At 43.4% G+C, this 21,702-nt stretch overlaps 1 protein-coding gene across 2 annotated transcripts in view; it reads right to left on the bottom strand.

The window, feature by feature from the left end:
- Nucleotides 1–1,128: 1,128 nt before the first annotated feature.
- GRK7 (G protein-coupled receptor kinase 7) overlaps nt 1,129–21,702 on the bottom strand; it is a 29,618-nt gene continuing 9,044 nt past the window's right edge. The window contains exons 3-5 of one of the 2 annotated variants that reach the window (XM_045503442.1): nt 8,674–8,948; nt 2,712–2,917; nt 1,129–2,563 (exon numbers count right to left, since the gene is read on the bottom strand). In XM_045503442.1, coding sequence (XP_045359398.1) covers nt 2,535–2,563; nt 2,712–2,917; nt 8,674–8,948 — 510 coding nt within the window. In that variant the 3' untranslated portion in view covers nt 1,129–2,534. Of the gene's footprint in view, nt 2,918–8,673; nt 8,949–21,702 lie in introns of both variants that reach the window. The other variant, XM_045503441.1, reaches the window with a different exon arrangement.

The following is a 21,702-nucleotide window of genomic DNA, read 5'->3' on the forward strand; positions in this document are numbered from 1 at the left end:
ACCGTTCCCCAGGACCCAGCTCTCTTCCTTCTCTCACCTCCTTTGGAACTTTTAATCAAGGTAGCCAGGTTTAGTTCTTTGTTCCCTGACCTAGGGTCATTTGACCAGCTGCTACTTACTGACTATAGTCTTCAATTTATTATGCCCCTACTATATGCAGTCATGTGCTATGTGCTTCATATACATTATTTCCTGTCTGTGCAACAACCCTGGAAAGCTGTGTGACCTGAGATAAGCTACAGAACATCTATGAGCTTCAGTTTCTCATTTAAAATGTGAATAGTAACACTGACAGGAATCTGTGTTCTACACCACACCATATAGCCTCTCTTAGACAGTTGTCTTAATTCTCTGTGGTATCCCCCAAATGCCCAGGATAGGGCTCAGTGTGAACTAGAGCTCAACACATATTTACTTGGTGATTGTTTGAAAACAGCTATCTTAATCAGTTACTTTCCTGACTTAGTTCTAAGTTTATCAAAAGAAGCAGACATTCACATTGAGGAACCAATGCAATATGGCATGACTTTTCAATGTCTAATTATAAGGCTAAACCCTAAGACCTCTAGTCTTGGAATGCTCTGGTGAATTGGATTTCTGTTAGTTGTGAATTTGTCTTTTGTTAAAATAGACTTATTCCGAATCTTATCAAATTGTAATCTACTTCCTTGCCTTAGGAAAAAGAATTTGCTGGACACACCTGTATCTGCTTTGATGACTCAGGACTCTGCAGTGTCTCCAGGGCAGGATTTGGAGCATCAAGAGCTTGCTGAGGATAGAGAATGAGCAGAAGGGTGAGTGGCAGATGCACTAACCCAGGACTCAAGTCCAAGCCGATTTCTTACTACTCGTTTGGATATGCCTAATGTTGTCTTGCAGTCGAGCATGACTGTTAGCTGGATTCCAGTTAACCAAATATTTTTTGGCCAGTGTTTTTGCAACTCTTGGTTCCCTTACTCAAGGGACAAAATTTTTAAATTGATTTCAGCCAGGTTTCTCACCACCGGGACAAGTGAGATTTTCTTATGCACACATATATCTTTTTTGTTCCTTTTTAAAAATTTCATTTTATTTTTACTCTTTTTGTATTTTACTCTTTTTGTACTCTGTTTGGCTCTAAACCCAACATGAGGCTTGAACTCACAACCCTGAGATCAGGAGTCACATGCTCTATCAAGTGGGGCAGCCAGGCGCCCCTCTTTTTTTTTTTTTTCTTTAAGTATAATCACCTCAGGTTTATGCTTGGGTCCAAAATATTTTTTTGCACCCTTAGAATTTTCACTTTGGCTGTGCTTTTGAGAAGTGCTAATTCTACAATACAATGCTGGCTGGGCAGCCACTTGAACCGAGAGCTACAATTTGTTCAAATCAGTTTCCGAGTTGGTATTTCTTCAGGTCTTGAAATAGCCAAGAGATCTACTTCTGGAGGTACGTGTGAAGAACAAAAGTGTACAAGGACAAGAGAATATACAAGATGAATACAGATTATCTTCGGTCTCATATATATTGCAACTGCCAAAATTACATGTTTTCTGGGTATTTGAAAAGTTGCTGTCAAATGTGTAATTGAAGCTTTGAGCAACCAAAACAAGAGTCCATATATAACAGCATTTAAGCCTACGTGGCCATGGTTCTCAAACTTGCCTCACATCAGAAGCACTTGGGGAGCTTTTGAAAATCTAGATGCCCAGGCTGCACCCCAGATCAAATAAAATCTAGGGCTGAGAGTCAGACATTAGTATTTTTAAAAGATCCCTAGGTGATTCCAAAGTTTAGCAAAGTTTGGGAACCAATGGGATGTGAAAAACTACACATAAGCAATTTGTAGCATGTTCCCTAAAGGACTCGACTTACGGAATACTTTAAATTCACAGGTCTCATGTATGTTTACATTTAAAATACTTCAACATTATAATGGTAAAATATTTCAAAAATATGAATAAGAGACTTTTAGTAAATTAAAATTTTTTCTGTAATTTAAAATATTGCCCAAACACTACAATCCACTCTTTTTCAGGAGGGAGAATATCAGGAACATTTATTTCCAGCTTCCAAATCTTTTTTATAAGTACAGAAGCAGAAGAAATACTGCAAGAAGAAGGGAAGAAGGGATATAAACAAAGAAAAACTAAAATGATTATTTACTAAGAATTGCAAATGCTCATTTACTGAGTACACCACAAAGTTCCAATCTCTATTCCTAGGACTTTGTGTCATTTTCAGGGACATGATGCTGGAGGGCTCATGCTTTTAGTTTATCAAAATAAACCTGAGTGTTCCTTTTCCCAGCCCTTGGTGAAAACTGAAACTTTACTTGACTCATCTTTATGAAAAAAAGAGAAAGAAGAAAGAGATGGAGGGAGAGAGAGGAGGGAAGGAAGGGTGGGAGGGAGGGAGGGAGGAAGGAAGGCAAAAGAAAAATGTGTCCTAGTGGTGAGCTCACCTGTCCTTTGAACTGTTCTATGGTTGAAATGCCCCTCCTGATTGATCAGTCCTCATTCAACAGATTTTCATGTGTTAGGAAGATTCAAGGATTATGTCAGCTGAAATTCCTGCTGCCCATCTGGTAGAGAGAACAACTTATAATAACAAACACACACCAGACTTGGATGAATTACCATCCCCACAACCTGCAAGCCTGTTGGGGTCATTCAATTCTTCAAACAGTCCCGTTTCTATAATTTCTTCCTGCCATGCTATGGGAACAGCACCTGTTGCAAATCTTTGGAAGAACGTCTTATCTTTATCATCAAATTCAATTCCCCGAACCTCAGAGAAATCTTCAATTTCAGCGATGTCTTTGGCATAAACCACGGAAGGGTCTGGCACAAATGGGGGCTCAACTAGGCCAGCTTCCAGGCGAGCAAAATTGATGGTTTTGAAGAAAGGGTGTTGCCTGGGATCATCAGACTTCTCTCTGTAAAGAAAGGAGATGGTCAGACTGAGTCACACTAACAAACCAAAACAGGAAATGTTCTAACAATACAAAATGTGCAGCATTCTTTTCCTGTAATACATTTCATTTTAATTGCAAAGACAATATAATGACATAAAGAATAATTTAGAAAAATAATGACTTCAAAAATCACCTTACACAGACAGTAGCATTTTCATTGTTTGCAGATAAACCTTCACATGTAGATCTAATTTTTAGAGTCAAGCAGTTGACATGACTTTTATCCTTAGTGCTTTGTGGAAATACAAGCAAAATTCAGTGAGGCCAGAATCTGCTTGCCTGCAACTTTATAGTCATTGCATTTTGCTCTGCCCTTCAGGGTCAGACAGAACAAGGGAAGCATGTCTCTTCCCACCACATTCTAAAAGACAGCACCCATATCTCCCCACTCTTCATATGACATGGTGTCTAGGAGCTCCACCTATCTCCCCCCACTGCCACAGTATTTTTAAAGACATAAAAAAACGCATTAGGGGGCGCCTAGGTGGCTCAGTCGGTTGAGTGTCTGACTTCGGCTCAGGTCATGATCTCACAGCTTGTGAGTTTGAGACCCATGTTGGGCTCTGTGCTGACAGCTCGGAACATGGAGCCTGCTTTGGATTCTGTGTCTCCCTCTCTCTGTCCCTAACTCACTCACATTCTGTCTCTGTCAAAAATAAATAAACATAAAAAAAATTTTTTTTAAATGCATTAGTAATTATTAGTGTTAATGAGCATACCTTCAGTGCCCAAGACTATGGTTATTTGTTATCAAACCCTTGTCTAGAAATTATTCCAGCATTTACCTTAGAATAAGGGAGAAAAATATCCGTTCCCAATTGTGTAACTTCTTATATTAGTTATCTATTGCTGTGTAACAAGCTACCCTAACATTTAGTGACTTAAAACAACAAACATTTATTATCTCACAATTTTTGTGGGTCAAGAATCTATAAATGGTTTCACTAGGTGCCTCTTTCATGAGGTTACAGTAAAGCTGTTCAGGGCTGTGGTCTCATCTGAAGGTTTGAGTGGAGTTGAGGGAGAAAATCTGCTTCTAAGCTCACTCACGTGGTTATTGGCGAGCCTCCATTCCTCACCATGTGAGCCACTGCACAAGGCTACTTTATAACTTTGCACCTGGATTTCCCCAGGGCAAATGATCAAAGAGGAAGGGGGGGGAGGGAGGGAAGAAGGGAGGGAGGGAGGGGGGGAGGGAAGGAGAGGAGGAGGAGAGAGAGAGAGAGAGAGAGAGGGAAAGCAAGCCCAAGATTAAAAAAGCACAGTCTTTTAATACCTTATCTTGGAAATGACATCTCATTATTTCTGCTATATTTTTAGAAGCAAACCAATAAGTCCAGCCCACGCTTAAGGGAAGGGATTACACAGGACTGTGGATAATAGAAGGGGGATCTTTGGGAACCATACGAGGGGCAGCCTACCACACATTTCTTTTGGTCCCCCTTAAGTCCAAATTTTAAAGAAATAAAAAGAGGGCTGTATTGTGGCATCAGATTCAAATGATTTTTTCCTTTTTTTTTTTTTTTTTTGTTTATTTATTTATTTGAGACAGAGACAGCATGAATGGGGGAGGGGCAGAGAAAGAGGGAGAAAGGGAGAATCCCAAGCAGGCTCTGCACTGCCAGTGCAGAGCCCAACACAGGGTTTGAACTCAGAAGCCATGAGATCATGACCTAAGCCGAAACCAAGAGTCAGACGCTTAACCAGCTGAGCCACCCAGGCACCCCTTCCTTTTTCTTTTATGTGAATAGACATACTGCTCTAAGAAATATCTTCTCTTACGGAAAAGTTGATTTCTGTCATAAATCAACCTTATTAAAAATTAATCACGTTCATAGTTTTCCCTTTACTTTTATTCCAGTTATCAAAGAGCTTTCAGGAAAAGGACTGAGGACTTCTCCCATATACCCCCTTCACAGACTCCCTACAGTGTCAGATAATTACTGCAGCAGACTCTATCCAATAGGTTCTAAACACAATAATGACATGACTAATAACGGCAGGGAGAATAACTAGCATCTATCCAGAGCCTACTCTCAACTAACACAAAGTGAAGCGCTGTTATCACAGTCAACCATCACAACAATGCCTGTCTGTCTTTTAACTGCATTTTTAACCTCTTTTACCCTCTTCAGTTGCTTCTGCATTCATAAATAGCTGTGCCTCTGAAAAAGCCAAAAGATATAGGTGAGTTTTTCAAAGGAAAATTGTAATCGAATATTATTGTGAAAAAGAGAAATTCAGTTGGAGGCGTCTGATGTCTAGCCATTCTCTGGGCTGTTTTCTGTGGTTCAGGCCTAGCACCGTCCAGAAAGGTGGGTGCAGGGCTCCTTGGACTTGTTTCATTATGCACCAGGTGAAAAACAGGTATGGAGAACTGCATCAGGAGATACTGCAGGTGTCTCTCTTTTTCTCAAAGCCACCAAGTCTCCCTCAACTGAAAGGAAGGAAAATGCGGGCTTGCCATCTCCTAGAACTCACTGACCGGTGTCTGTCTGTGTGGCTTCCATCCTGTAGAGTCACAGTCTTGAGGGAGGGTTACTGAGATCATTTGAAGCTCCGAAGATGGATTTTTCTCTGAAGTTAGGTTTATGAGGTATAATTCACATAGCAACATTCACCATTTTAAGGTATCAGATTTTGGTGTGGGGAGGGTATCACGTAGATTTTAAATGTGGCAGAACAAGGATAGAGCTAGAATTCCGTCCAAGTAGATCAGGAATGAACCCCAAGTCTCAGAGTCTCAATGAAAACGAGAGTTGGAATGGGACCAGGTGCCCTGAGGAAGGAGCTCACACCACCTTGAAGACCATCAGCAGGCATGAACACACTGTCCCACAGGTCAAGAGTCCTCCTCAAACTCACTCAGAGCAGTTTTAACTTGGATAAACAGAGTGCCCAGGGGCTCAGTAACCTCGAGAAACTTGTCAAGCCGGTCTTGACATCAGGATGAACAGTTCTCAAGTAATATCTCAAGCAACAGGCCCAAATGGCCCTGGCTTGTCCTGCAGGGATGGCTGACTGCAGCCCTTTTGTAACTAGTCACAAAGGACAAAAGCAACAATAGCCCCCGAAAGGTTTTCTTTATGTTCTCTGTCACCCCAACTAGATGCCCCTGGGGGGCAGGGTCCATGCTTTATGCCCTTTTCCACTAAATGTCTGTGCTGCTGATGCTGACAATAAAGACCAGGCTTTGTAACCCCTATTCCTTTCACTCGGTGTCTGGGACACTGCAAAGCTGATCACTTTACTTTTTGCACTGGTGTCTCTTATGTCAGTTCTGTAATTAGAAATAGCATGAATATTATTTTACTCTTGAATCTTTCCCTGGCAGCTTCGTGCAGAGATCTTTTTTGCCCACCATTATGCAGTGCACTTTGGACAAATAGGAGAGGCTCCTGATTGAGGCGGCATCTTTTGTAACAGCCAAACGGGCCACGGTAGGAAAGGAGATTCTCCTGCTTGTTGGGGTAGATTTCATTTCACAGCATTTACAGGTGCTCTTGTGTTCCTGAACCCCACATCGAGATTACAATGGATTTTCTTGTAACAGTCAATGAAGCAAAGATACCACCTGACCATACACTGTGGGGTTTGGTCTGCCAAGAACAGTATGTATTGGTATGAAATTATGTGTTGGAGAAGCACTTAAGTCAGAGGCTTGCACGGTTATTTGATCTTGTTCTGCTGCACTAACTGATCAGAATAAAACCTGCAAAATGTTTAAATGGGCTTTAGCTTTTATTTTATTGGAAAACACGATAAATCCTCTCAAGAGCCCTTGTGAGATGCTCAGAAAAGCTTTCAACTTTTCTGCAAAATTAATTCACAGACCTATGAAGACAAAGGGAAGATCCTTTCAGTGGCATCTAAAGAAGGAAAGGGTTTTTAAAATTTATTTCAAATGTTCGTGAATGCAACAGGGAGGGGCCACGTGACCCGTCTTCTGTGTGACATGCTGTGTAGGCATTTGCTCGGCCCTGAAGGACACCACTAAATCAATCAAGCACTATCTCATTTGAATTTTTAAAAAATTACAGAGTTGAAATGAAAATGTTGGAAGGTTTTGTCTTTCACTGAACAGCTGGTTTTTATATGCCTTTTCTCTAATGTTGTAAACAGTTTTATTCAAAACAGTCACAACAACAGATGCTTTATTAAAAGGTTTTGCTTGATGGAGCAGCTTCAGGCAATGAGCCAGGGCTTTAAGGTGGCATTTTCCTGAAGAAGTTTGTCAACATTTCATTTTATATACCCACAGCGTGTTTATAGATTTTCAATCAATCCTGGCAAGCGGTGGTGTTCCCTTCAGGGAAGTCATCTAGAGAGACTGTTTGCTTTCCTTGCTGCCTCGGCCGCTGTTAGTGTGCCCACTCATCCTCCCTCCCGCGTGTAGACACGGTCAGTGGTCACCATTTCTGTGTCTCCTCTCCTTCCTGGGCACATGGAAGACAACACTAGCCAGACCCCTTTGACCTTGGAAAGGGCCAAGGCTCATTCTGGGCAAACGGAAGTGTGTGTGAGTGGTGTGCAAGTGGGTCACTTCCTGACTGAGGCGGTACAAAGTTCCCCAGGTTCTCCTTGCTCTCTTCTCTTGCTACGTCAACGGGAAGCCACGAGTTCCAATGGAGCTGTCAGATGGAAGCAGCCTGGATCTCTGAGTCACTGCTCAGTAGGGAGACACCCTGGAGTGCTGCTGGACCCACAAGGGACTTTGTGTGAATGAGAAAAATTCCATTAGTTTTAAGCTGCAGAGACTTTGGGATTTGCTTGTTATCATGACGTGGCCTATTCTGACCACGGTAATACAACGTTGGAATCTACACAGGAAAATCAGCTCCATGTGGTGTCTGTCATGCTTTGGAAGTTATTACAAATGGATTTTGTTTTGCTATTTAAAAAAATCAGGTCGGGGCACCTGGGTGGCTCAGTCAGTTAAGTGTCCAACTCTTGATTTTGGCTCAGGTCCAGGCTTGTGGGTTCAGGCCCTGCATCAGGCTCTCTGCTGTCAGCTTGAAGCCCACTTTGGATCCTTGGCCCCCCTGTCTCTCTCTGCACCTTCCCCACCAGCATGCACGTGTGCTCTCTCTCTCTCTCTCTCTCTCTCTCAAAAGTAAATAAACATTAAAAAAAATTTTTTTATTAAAAAAAATTACGTGGCAGAATATTCGGGGTGCCTGGGTGGCTCAGTTAAGTGTCCTACTCTTGATCTCTTGATTTTGGCTCAGGTCATGATCTTCAGGTCATGAGATCAAGCTCTGCCTCGGGCTCCCTGCTCAGTGGGGAGCCCGCTTGGATTCTTTCTCACCCTCTCTCTCTGCTCCTCTGCTCAAGCACTCGTGTGTTGTCTCGCAAAATAAATAAATATTAAAAATATATAGTAAATATAAATAATGTTTTTAATATATATTTATATACATTATATATATATTTCATATGTTATCATATTATATTCTATGTTCTATTATATATTATATATTTCATATATAATATATATATGAAAACAAGATATATATACATATCTTGGAGATTGTTCCATATCAAGTGCTTATAGTGTTTGAAAGTATCAGAAATACTTAACCATATAACATGCAAATAGTAATAGGAAAATAATAATAAAACTTAACCTCAAGGCCTCAGCACTAATCCAAAGTACGTTCTAAATCCCCATGGACAATGCTGACACTGCTAATCACCTCTGTTATATGGTAGTTTACCTGCTTCCTAAACGTTGTTCTGGTTTCTTAGCCAAGAAGAGTCTGCAAATATCTTTTGCTTCCTCCGTGAAGTTATCATGTTGGAATCTGACCTCTTCTTTCAGGGTTCTTTGCTTTAAATCCTCTTTACTGACTTTTTCCTTGTAATCTTTGAATGGTGTTCGTCCAGCAACCATTTCATAAATACTGCATCCCATTGCAAACCAGTCCACAGGATAGGAATAACTCACTTTTTCCATTAGGATTTCAGGAGCCATATAACCATTGGTTCCAGCCTGTAATACCCCAAACAAGAAACAAAACAAAAATACTAATGTGAGTGTAACAAACACTGCTGATTGCCTATCCAATACCCATTCTCCTTTTCTTTCTTTGTTAAGGGAATCTTAACTTATTTGGGGTGGCAATGTGTCTAACCTATTCTAGTCCCTGCTTTTCCAGCATCGTCTAGTGCAGTTGGGGCAGGCCATGTGATCCATTTTGGCAAATGAGACATAAAGAGGATTTAACTGCAGTGCATTATAAAAGGGACAAATGAGGCTGTCCTTGAAGTGGGACACTTCATCATTAAGTTGAAAAGTTCAAGTAGATGTCTTTATGATTCCCCTAAGCTCGGCCTCTGTATTTTATTCACAGGTAATAGAAAATTAGATGCATGGTATTTTTTTTTAAAGTTCACTTATTTATTTTGAGAGAGAGAGGAAGAGAGGGTACGGGCAGGCACATGTGAGTGGGGAGGGGCAGAGAGAGACAGAGGGAGAGAGAGAACCCCCAGCAAGCTCTACACTGTCAGAGCAGAGCCATTCAGTGTGGGCCTCGAACTCACGAACCATGAGCCAAAATCACCAGTTGGTTACTTAACAGACAGCCACCCAGGCACCCCTAGATGCATGGTTTTTAAAGGTTGAGCACTTTAGGTTGCTAAAGGTTTTTAAAGGTTGCTAATATTGAATGTTCATATATTATCTGGTCTGTGATTCTTATTCTATTTGCTATACACTGATATTAATCTCACACATCTCTGCCTGTCTCTGCATTGAAAATTAGCAGAGTTGGGGCGCCTGGGTGGCGCAGTCGGTTAAGCGTCCGACTTCAGCCAGGTCACGATCTCTCGGTCCGTGAGTTCGAGCCCCGCGTCGGGCTCTGGGCTGATGGCTCAGAGCCTGGAGCCTGTTTCTGATTCTGTGTCTCCCTCTCTCTCTGCCCCTCCCCCGTTCATGCTCTGTCTCTCTCTGTCCCAAAAATAAATAAACGTTGAAAAAAAAAATTAAAAAAAAAAGAAAATTAGCAGAGTCATTTTAATCTAGAAAATTCCACATATGAAATTTCATCTAACATGCATGAGTATATTTTGTAGGCACCCTTCTAATGGCAATACATGCCAAATGACCACTGGATTTAAAAAAGTATTTTTTAAATACATATTTTTTGTTACAGCAAAATACATATAACATAAAAGTTGTCATCTTAATAAATTTTAAATGTACAGTTCAAGAGTATTAAGTACATTCACCTTGTTGTACAACCATGATCACTATCTATCTCCAGAATTCTTTTCACCTTGCAAAACTGAAACTCTATACCCATTAAATAACTCCCCATTGCCCCCACTCCCCAGGCCCTGGCAACCACCATTCTACTTTCTGTCTCTATTAATCTGCCTACTCTAGGTCCCTCATATATGTGGAATCAAGCAGTTATTGTCTTTTTGTGAATGTGTGATTTTAATAATTAATTCAATATTTAATGAATACCTATAACATACCTCATTATTATAAACCATGTAAATATGTGTGTATGTGTGTATATACACATGGTTTATAATATGCATATACACATACACACAAACACATTATGATTTCATAAAAACTAAGTTGCTTTTGGTTAAAGTACAATGCATAACTTCTTCAGCAATTAAAAATTCAAAGTACACCCTAAAATGACAATATGCTTCCATTAGTACATAAAAATGATAATATAAATTATTGTCAGAGTTGTGAAAAACAGATGTGCTGTGTAAATTGACCCAGACTTTTAGGAAAGCAGTAAGATATAAATAGTCATAGACAATAATATGTACCAACTGTTCCTTTTCTTCAACCAGTTTACTTACCTTTGGAGTATGTATCTCAAAGAAATGACTCAGAAGGAAAAAGAAATCTATGCTGAGATGTTCACAGCTCCATTATTCATAATGGTCACAAGCTGGAAATTTCCAAATGCCCATCAATAAAGACAACAGACTAAAGTCTACTGTTAATACCAAGAAGTTTAAATATATACTGGGTTTCACACACCAATTGCAAATATACATTCCAGTACACCAAAAAAGTTAGAACGTGTTTTTAGTTGTTTATTTGGTGATTTTTTTTTTCTAACTGCTTAAGTATATGTTTTTTACATGCACAGTATATATATTGCATTAGGAATATTAAATTTCACAGGTAATTTCTACGTGGATAACAACAATGAAAAATATATATGACCCAAGCACTAATGAGAAGTAATTGGCCGGTTCTGGAAGTGACTGGGGTCTGACGGGCTGGGCATGAGTCAGCGCGGCACTGCTGTTTTCATAGAAGCTGATATATAATTTGGGTGACCATATGTTCCGGTTTGCCCGGTACAGTCCCAGTTTACATCTGTTGCCCTGGCATCTTGTCTAGTTTTGCATTTGTCCAGACAAAAGGTCCTGTAGGCTCCTCTAAGGCCCAGGATATAGTCTCACTCATCTCTGTATCCAAACTAGGTACTTACTGCAGGGCCTCATCTGGTGCATGCCCAACAAAATGTTTGTTAAGTAAACAATAGCAACGATGGTAACTGGATGTTTTCCATTCACTATCCAACCAATATTTATTGAGTCATGCCCTCCAGTGAGTTCTAGAGATACCAACACATATAATACCCGGCCTTTGCCCTTCAGGATTTACAGGCTGGTGGAGACAGGTCAAAAGGTCAACTCAATAAAGTAGGGTAAATGCCATAATGGGAGTATAAAACAAGCACAGAGAGGCCAGAAGGTGTGTGTGTGTGTGTGTGTGTGTGTGTGTGTGTGTGTGTGTGTTGGGGATACTTCACTGAAGGGTGATAGCTGAGCTGAACCATGAGGGAAGAATCTGTCACACACAGAAAGCTAGCTAGCTAATAAGCATATGTGAGATATGAAGCCAGGAATAATGTGGGGAGCTTTAAGGAATTTGACATTTCTGGAATACAAGATCTGTGGGATGCAATGGTGGGAGGGGAGACCAGAGGGAGAGATGAGGATGAGATTGAGAAACACTGTATGCCAAAATAGCAAAAACTCATTCCCAGTCTCCCTTTTCCCTTCTATCCCTCTACTAGAGAGGCCAGAAGGCTAAGCACTCCATCTCCCAGCTTCCTTTGTACCTAGGGTGACCTTGTGCAAGGTCAAGGTGCTAAGGGTTGGGGAAGAGGGGGAATGAGCTTACTTAGAAATACATAAAAGAGGGGCACCTGGGTGGCGCAGTCAGTTGAGAATCCAACTCTTGATTTTGGCTCGGGTCAAGATCTCAGGGTTGGGCTCCATACTGGGCATGGAGCCTGCTTGGCATTCTCTCTCTCCCTCTCTGGCTGCCCCTCCCCTGCTCATATGCTCTGTCTCGCTCTCGCTCTCTCAAAATAAACACATAGACATTTAAAAAAATATATAGAAGATATAAGACAGATTAATAGATCAATAGAGGGATGGATAAATGGATAGACATGTGACAAAGTGAATCTAATAAAATATTGATGACATACAATGGAACATTGGCCTTAAAAGGAATGAAGTACTGATATATGCTAAAACATGGATGAATCATGAAGACATTACGCCAAGTTACAGAAGCCAAACACAAATGGCCACATATTGTATGTCTCCATGTGTATATAATGTCCAAAATAGGCAATTCCATGCAGCCAAGAAATGCATTAGTGGTTGATTACAGTTGGGGGGGGGGTGGGGGTGGCGGTGGGAGTGATGCTAAAGGGTAGGGGATTTCTTTCTGGGGTGAAGAAAAATTTCTAAAACTGTGATAATGTTTGCATGGCTCTATGAATATACTAAAACCCACTGACGTGTGTACTTTAAATGGGTCAGTTTTATGGCAGTTAAATTATATCTCAATAAAGCTGTTCCAAATGTCTACAGTAAAGGCTAGATAATGGGTATACAGGTTCTTGATGTGGAATTCTTTCCTACATGTTTGAAAGTTTTTATAATAAGAACATAGAGGGGAAAAAGGAGTGAGGGAAGGGGATGCAATACCAGGCATTACTGGGTGGCTGCCGGTTCACCAGGCACAAGAGAATCTTCTGGAAGGGTTATAAAGAGGAACTGCAGGAGAGAGGGAAGGAGGGGGAATCCATCTGCCCAGCTCCCTCCCATCTCCTACTTCCACGAATCATGGATTACCCAAAATCTAACTGGTCTGTATTTCCAGATATGTCATCCAGACCTTTAGCAGTTGCCTAGAAACCAGGATTCACGTTGCACAGCATGATATTTCCTCCAATTCTAAAAGTAGAGGAGCAAGTGGGCCTACAAGTGGAGCCAGGAGGGTGCTGTCCTAAACAGAGAGAAGAGGCAGAGAGGGACTGTGAGAAGGTGTGTGAGGTTTGTAGGCCAGTATACAAACCTGATGAAATTTCTCAATGATGTACTTTGATGTGGGGCTTTTTCCATCTGTGATGCTGGTTACTGGTTGGCTGCTTAATCCAGAAACTAATGGCTGTCAGAATCTGGAAACTTTCTCATATTATTTCTTTGATCATTTTCTCCCTTCCATTTTCTTTCCTCTCTTGTTCTTTTTGGAAATCCTCGATGAATCCCCTATGTTTCTTATCTTTTGCTTTTATTTTCTATCTGTCTTTCCTTTCTTTCTCTTTCTTTCTTTCTTTCTTTCTCTCTTTTTCTCTCTCCCTCCCTCCTTCTTTTCCTCCCTCCTTTCTTTTTTCTTTTCTTTTCTTTTCTTTTCTTTTCTTTTCTTTTTTCTTTTCTTTTCTTTTCCTTCTTTCTTTCCAGGACATTCCCTCTATTTTTTCTCCAATTCTTCTTCTTTTTTAAAGTATTTTATTATGGGAAATTTCAAGCATACACAAAAGAGAGATGAGAATAATAAATCCAGTATAGGCTACACTCAGCTTTGACAATTATCAACAAATGGTCAATCTTGTTTCATCTCTTATCCCTGACCCACTCCTACTGCCCCAGACTATCCTCGACATCATATCACTTGCATTTCACTATGAATCTCTAAAAGATAAGGCCACTTAAAAAAACAAACAATGCCAAAGCACTACAATACCATTATCTCATTTTAAAAATAGCAATAATTCTTTATCATTATCAAAATCTGGACATGCTTACACTTCTCCACTTGTCCTGTAAACCTGTCCTGTAAATAGTTTGTTATACAAATAAGGTTAATACAGTGTAATTTCTTGGTATGTCTCATAAATTTTTGTGAATATATAAATACCTCATCTCTCTGCCTCCCAGCCCTTTGAAAGTTTTTGGTGGAAAAAGTGGCTAAACTATAGAGTATCCCAGGTGAGATTTTGCTGACACCATCCCTGTGGTATCATTTAACATGTTCCTCTATCCTTAGTGTTTCCTATAAATTAATAGCTAGATCTAGAGGCTTAATCCTTCTACTGAAATTTCATTTCTGCAAATGTTTTTTATTAACATACAATTAACATAGAAAAATGTGCAAAGATAGATGTTCAGTTAAATAAATTTTGATAATTGAATATACCCATATAAGCACCACCCAAGCAAGATATAGAATACTTTTATCCACCCAGAAAGTTCTCTTGTGTCTCTTTCTAGTCCATTCTCCTCCCTACTTTGCAGGCAACCACCTTCTGATTTCTGTCACCATAGATTAGTTTTGTCTGTTCTTGGATTTCATGTAAATGGAATTGTGTGGTAGGTATTCTTTCATGTCTGATTTCTTTTTTTTTTTTTTTGACGTAATGTTTTCAGATTTATCCATGTTGTTCTGCAAACTTATTCATGATTTTTTTATTTCCAAATGTCCTTTTCTTCTCTGAATGTTTCTTGTTTTCTAGCATTTGTTCTTGTTTCATGGATGCAGTATTTCCTCTTAAATCTCATATGATATTAATTATAAATAAAAAAATGTTCTATTCATTGCATTGTTTCTGCTCTCTATAAGCTTCTTTCTTCTGTTGGTTTTTGCATAGTCCTTCATTTTGGAAGGTTCTTTCAAATAATAAATGATCTTTGACTATTCATGTTTAAAGCTGACAAGCAGCTTGTCAAATGATGGGCTTCACCATAGGGTGATCCTGCCAAGCCATTTCAATGGGGACCCACCTGTGAGTATTCATAGACCTTTTGTGTTAGCATGCTCAGTTTCCCCAGACAGAGATGCTCCAATACCCCACCTGAAAGGGGTCAGCCTGCTTGCTCTCATTCTGGGAGCTAAGGTGTGGAGGGGATGGAGGGTCTCCCCGTACAAAGTATTTCACTCTCTACAACTCTCAGCTGAGCTGTATGTTCCTGGGTCCAGCTTCTCTCTGGTTCAGTCTCTTCTGCTGGGGTTGGAGAGGCATGATGAAAGATTACAAACAACATCCAAGTGCAGTTTAGATGGTGGTGATTGGTAAATTCTACTTAGCAATACTGATTGTGAGCTTGCTCTGTGCGTGGCCCCCTTCCAATTAGCAGATTTCAGAGGTGAGTGACTGTAAGGATTAAAATAGCTAATCAGGACACCAGATAAACATCGGTTGCTCAGTAGAAGGTATAGGGTGAAAGGAGAGAACATGCCTTGTCCTAAAACAAAGGATGTAAGACACAGGCTGGGGAGAAAATTGGAAATAATGTACAATACTTACTACGTGCTTATTACATGCTAAATATTTTCTCAAGTGCTTTACGTGAATTTCTTGTTTCATCTCTATGATAAACCTATGAGACAGAAACTATTTTATCTCCCATTTTACAGATTAGAAAACAGAACCACAGAGGGTTTAAATCTTACCCGGGGTCATCCACCCAGGATTCACACACAGGTCTGCACTCTGAACCACGACACTGCACTGCCTCTATGGAAGTAGGTGAGCTGGCTGTTTCAAACTCTTCCAAGTTCCCTTCAGATTTCTCTGCTCCCCTTAGAGTCCTCTCGTTCCCTCTCTCTATCTATCAAGGACCAAGCCCTCATCTTGGTCCATTCTTGCTTAAGCTGCTTCCCTTCCCCTTTACCCAACAAGCTCTTCATCCTTTGCCTGTATCTCTGCTCATCAGGCTGGCTGGGCTGCTCCACACAAGCAACCTCTGCTAGGAGGTGGGGACCAGACCCTGAGCCGTCCTCCAGGACCATCTTGCTCCCTCCCCAGGGAAATAAGTGAAGAGTCGGCCCACCATCCTCACAGCACTACGGCCTCTTGGTATAATGGAAGGAGCACAGGACAGCATGCAGGGCAGCTTGAGATGCATTCCAAATAGTTTTCAGGACTATCTTTACCTCTTGGCCCTAAAGACAGAAAATGTCAGTGATGGAATTTTGAAGGGCACCACCTCCTTGAGGAGTGGAGGTATTTCACAGAGAAGAATGGAATTAGAGGCACACGCCAGACTCTGAGCACCCAAATTCCATCGCAGCCTCCAGCTGAAAAAATTAATTGCCTGCCCTTTATGCCATTTGTCTTCTGCATGTGAACTGCCTCCTCAGAGTGGGGTGGGAGGAGAGAATTAGCCAAGCAGCATGGGGCAGGGTCCAACCATGCTGACCTCTCACAGCTTAGTTTAACTCCTGCAGTTACAAAGGGCCCCCGCACATCAGTCTCTGTGTCATCAAAACAGTCGCTTTCAGTCCATGTGACCAGAACTGCCATTGCCAGGGCTATAGGGATCACCCAAGTGTCAGCAGCAACAAAACACTTAGTGGAGGTTTTGTGTATGTTTTTTGTTTTGTTTCCTTCCTTCCCCCCACTCCCCTTTTTTTTCTTTTGGTTTTACAATGCCTTTTGATGGACCTACATAGTCAAGACCTGGTCAGGCAAAACAAAGTATCCCCAGCATGGCAGGGCATCAAGCATCACACCGCATAGGGTTTAGGAAGCCAGTAATGACGCCTCCTTTATACTCCACCCCACCCCGCCCAGGGGGCAGCAAGAAGTGCATCTACTACAGTCAACACATGTGTACTGCTTAGGCCCATCAGGACCACCTGACACCTACAGGTGTTGAAAGTTGGAGGGAGGTGCACACGCTAGTCTCAGATCAGGATCAGAGCCAGCCTGTCAGGACCTGTGCAGATGCCCCTTACATTGCTCTTGCTGTTGGATGCTGGCTTCCACTGGCCCTGTAGCTGTCCTCACTCTTACCCTTGGGCCCATGGGAGCTGAGTGGCAGGGCCAGGCTGGGCAGTCCCAATGTGGCTCTGGACAGCAGTGGACTGTGACCCCGGCAGAGCTGAGAACAGGGAGGGGACTTTCAATGGGACTGAGAGGGCACAGTTCACAACTTAATAGTTCTGTGTATCCATAAAAAAAGGGTGTGTGTGCAAGTATGCCTGTGTACGTGCAGGTCCTTCAAGGTCAAAGTCACCAGTAAACCTCCAGCTCCCACTGAATCTGAAAAGTTGGCAAGCTTAAATTCCATCCTTAGAAGAAATGCCAGCGTCGTGCCCCTGGTGCGACCAGGCCAGACTGGAGTTGATGACCGGGTGGGGAGAAATATGCAGAAAAGGAAGCTCTCTGGGTTTGCCGGTGGTGGCCCAGCAAACTGACCAGCAGAGAAAGAAACTGCCCGGGATGCTTCTTCCAACCCCCCCAACCCCAGCTCATCACAAACCAGATCCACTCGACAGCACAATCCAAACAGAAGAGGGAATCAGAATGTACATCTTTTGTTTGCCGTGGCAGGAGAACTGTTGAGCAGAGGAAAAAAACAAGCTGAGCTTAGCGCTATCAGCTGTTTCCTGGGGCTCTCTCCTTCCTTCCTCCGAGGGGGGCCTGGCCGCTTTGTTCTCGTTCCCAGCTGCTCCTCTGCGCCTTTAAGCGGTGGCCTTTGCAGACCTCAGAGGAATGCGGCCTGAGACCCCAGGGGATTCAGCTCCGAGGCTCCGCCTGCGTGCTCAGCCCCAGGCTGCAGCCTCCATGCACCTGGTCTGCTTTCTGCTGGCCACTTCCTAGGTGGGCAGCAGGAGCCTCACCAGAGGTGGCTTCCTGCCTTTTGTGACAGCCGAGGGAGGACACCTATTTCAGACAGCCCCTGCAGGGGATCCAAAAGAGAGATTTCTGCTTCCACAGCTGTACAGCCTGGTGTCATTCTGCTGTGGTTCGGATTCCAGCTCTCTCACTTACTGGTCACCCCCTGCCTCACAGCTCTTACTTCATAGGATTGTGATGAGGATTAAAGCGCTAAGACCTACTGAATACCTCCCAAAAGCCTGGCACAGAGCAGAGCCTTAACAGGTGTTAGAGACCACGGTCACCAAGCCTGGGTTCTGGTTGTCTCAGGCAGGACAGCTACCCAAGAAGAAAGACTCCAAAACCTCTGAGACTACATCAGATTGAAATTCAGGGCCTGGCACACGGGCAGAGATCGATAGTCGCGATTCTTCCACTGGAGTGTGTTCTTCGGTGGCTCCACGTCCCCTAGTGGATCTCTCCGGCAGAGGGCTGAGGCCCATTTTCCATGGTGTCTCTAAGATGCTCAGAATGAAACCACAAGTGAGTACCATGTGACTGTGAGGAAGCAAGGCAACTACGTGCCTGATGGGCTCAGTCTACAGGGGAGCTGCGTGCCCCGCCCCACTGCACCTGCTGCGGCCCCATAGTCCTGCTGGCTCCCTGTGCCCCTCAGAGAACAAAGCACAGGCGCAGAGGTCACCTGAGAAGCCCAGTGCCAACAGGTGAGGCAGAAACAATGCAACAGAAGGAATTGTGACTGAGGGGTCTGGTATTTGGCTTCTGGTAGGATAATCAGAACAATCATTTCGAGTACCTACTAAAGGTTTACCCTTTGCTAGGCTTTTATCTACCTTGTTTCTTAATCTTATCATTAAGCTTAAGAGGCAGACAGCCTGGGGTCAAGTGCAGGGCTAAGCCAGCCTAAGTGGCATGTCTGTGCCAATTACAAGAAGGCACCCTGCACAGCTTGGGTTGGCCCTCAGTCCTCAGCATCCTTATGGCCGAGTGCCCCATGTGAGGGGTCAGTCTGTGCACCGCAGCCACGGTAAGTGTCAGAACCAGGACTGACACACATACCCCTTCCATCTGGTTGACGCTGAGGATCATATTTCATCAGCTGCACCTGATCTGAATGGATCCTCTGGGCTGCCAACACATGTCCACATCAACTTCCATGATGCAACTTTTTGGTTCCCCGCATGACAGTCCCCTCCTGCCACCCCTGCAGACCTCCTGGCTCTCTTTCCTCACTTCCACAACTCACTGGACAATGTGTCTCCAGCGTCCTCCAGTTCCCAGGTCCTCCTATTTACTGCCATCCCAACTCTCTCTTCCTGAGTGTCCTTCCAAGCCTGCTTTGTCATTTTCCTGCCTGAAAGCACCCTAGGCCCTGAGTTCAAATGCCCTTGCCTGACTCCTCCAGCCCCCGAGGGCCTGACATCTGCTATACTCTCCAGTTGTACTCTCTGCACCCTTCCCACCCAGTGACTCCACACTCTGGGCAGCTGCAGAGTCGTTCTGTGCCTGAGCCCCGGGACCTCTTGTTCAGGCCTTTAGCTCGGCAGGATTTTTCAACTGTGACAGCACAGACATTGTGGGCCAGATCATTCTTTGTGGTGAGGGCTGCGCTGTGCACTAAAGGATGTTTAGCAGCATCCTTGGCCTCTACCCACCAGATGCCAGTAGCACTTCCCCCATCACGACAACCAAAATGCCTGTAAGGATTGCCAAAAGTCTCCTGGGGGCCAGAATTGCCCTCAGTTGAGGACTCCTTTGCCCAGCCTTTACCCTTCCTCCTCACCTGCCTAGCTTGCTTGCCTTTAAGTCTCAACTCAGTTGTCATCACCTCCCGGAAGCCCTTCCCGACACCACAATCCAATGTCAGGCACCCGACTTGGACAACTTTGTTCACATGTATTCTCACTGCCCTTTTACTTGTCAGTCTCCTCCCTGTCCTGGGGCTTTAGGAAGGCAAGCATTTGTGTGCCTGGTTCCCTTTACTCAGGGTCCAAGTCTGTACCTGTGATACAACCTTACTTATAAATCACCCCTGACACCCCTCTTTCCCTTACGCCTTTTCCAAATCACTGAGGCCTATTCATTCTGAAATCTCTTCCCAATTCATCCATTGTGCTCTGGCTCCACCAGAGCTGCTCTGTGATCTGAGCTGCTACCTTCTCTCACCTGGATTACAAATGACCATAATCCACCTGAATCCCCTCTGGTCGGTTCTTACTTCAGACTAATTTTCTTTTCTTTTCTTTTCTTTTCTTTTCTTTTCTTTTCTTTTCTTTTCTTTTCTTTTCTTTTCTTTTCTTTTCTCTTCTCTTCTCTTCTCTTCTCTTCTCTTCTCTTCTCTTCTCTTTCCCTTTCCCTTCCCCTTCCCTTCCCTTCCCCCTTCCCCTTCCCCTTTCTTTCTTTCTTAAATGTTTACTTTTGAGAAAGAGAGTTGAGTGGGGGAGGGGCACATAGACGGAGAGAGCGAGAATCCAAAGTAGGCTGCACGCTGTCAGCACAGAACCCCACCTGGGGCTCGAACTCACAAACTATGAGATCATGACCTGAGCCAAAGTCAGACGCTTACCACCCAGGTGCCCCCAGACTAATTTTTTTCAAAACAGAAATCTAAGTATTTTGTTCCCTTGATTAAATCCTTTCATAGACTTACTGATACTTTTTTTTTTTAAGTAGGCTTCACACTCAGCATGGAGCCCAACGTGGGGCTTGAACCCAGGACTCTGAGATCAAGCCCTGAGCTGAGATCAAGAGATACACAACCAGTCAACTGACCGAACCACCCAGGTACCTCCTTTCTGATACTCTTAAGCAAAAAACTGGAGTCCTTAACATGGCCTGTCATGCCAGGTTTGGTGTGGCCCTTGACACCTCTCCGGCTTCATTTGAACCACATTTCCTCTTGCTTTGTCCTTTTCCTTTCTTGGCTTCCTTTTATTTCCCAAAAAGCAACAGGTCCCTTGCACTGGCGATCTGACCTGGAGTGGAGACCATGGTACTTTGGCCAGATCCCCTCTTCAGGTGTGGCCTCCACTCCTCCTGGGATCAAGGCCAGCCTCCAATGCTGTCCTGTGCCCAGCAGCAGCCCAGTGCTAGGGTTAAAAGTTGTACAGAGACTGTCTTGACCCATTATTGAATCTTTATCTTGTAAATTAAGTCCAATGAGACAATGAAGCATGTGCCTGCGGTGTGCAGCCTGCCTCACACACAGTCCTGTCTCCTGCCACATTTCTGCCTCCCAGTCGTGGGCTCCTGGTTGTCTCCTCCACTGTCTCTGCTCAGCAACTGTTGTGAGTCCCTGCCCCTGTGGAGGCCTGGACTCAGGTGCAGCATTGGGTTCAGGGTTGGGGTCAGGCACATGCTTCCTCAGGCCCAGCTAGTGGGTGGGGCCCTGAGGCCTAGGAGGGTCTTCCCTCACTCCTATCTCTCCAAGCCTGAGGGAATGTGACACTGAATAGCAAATAAAAAACCACCATGACTTGTTGAAAGATTGATCATGGAAGACTGGAGAAAGCTTTTTGCTGATATTTGAACGAGGGTCCTCCATTAGCAATTTGCAAGAAGCTTGGAACTTACATGGCCAGCCCTGGCTGGGAGCATTGACTGCTGATGGCTCACAGCTGCACCTCACCCTGGGAACTGCCCTCCACCCCAGGCAACTGCCTAGCCCCAAGCTGCCCCCTGTAGCAGCAGGCCAAGGTCACTGACTGGCCCTTTAAGGGATCCCTAAAAGGTACGGCCTCTGAAGGGCCATCCCAACTCAAGAGCTTGTTGAAGGATTGACTGAGGTCTTAGTTCCTTCCACTTCATTGTGGGTCAGCTTCTCCCTCTGCCAAG

The sequence above is a fragment of the Leopardus geoffroyi genome, chromosome C2 (genome assembly GCF_018350155.1).
Source record: "Leopardus geoffroyi isolate Oge1 chromosome C2, O.geoffroyi_Oge1_pat1.0, whole genome shotgun sequence".
Taxonomy (NCBI): Eukaryota; Metazoa; Chordata; class Mammalia; order Carnivora; family Felidae; genus Leopardus; species Leopardus geoffroyi.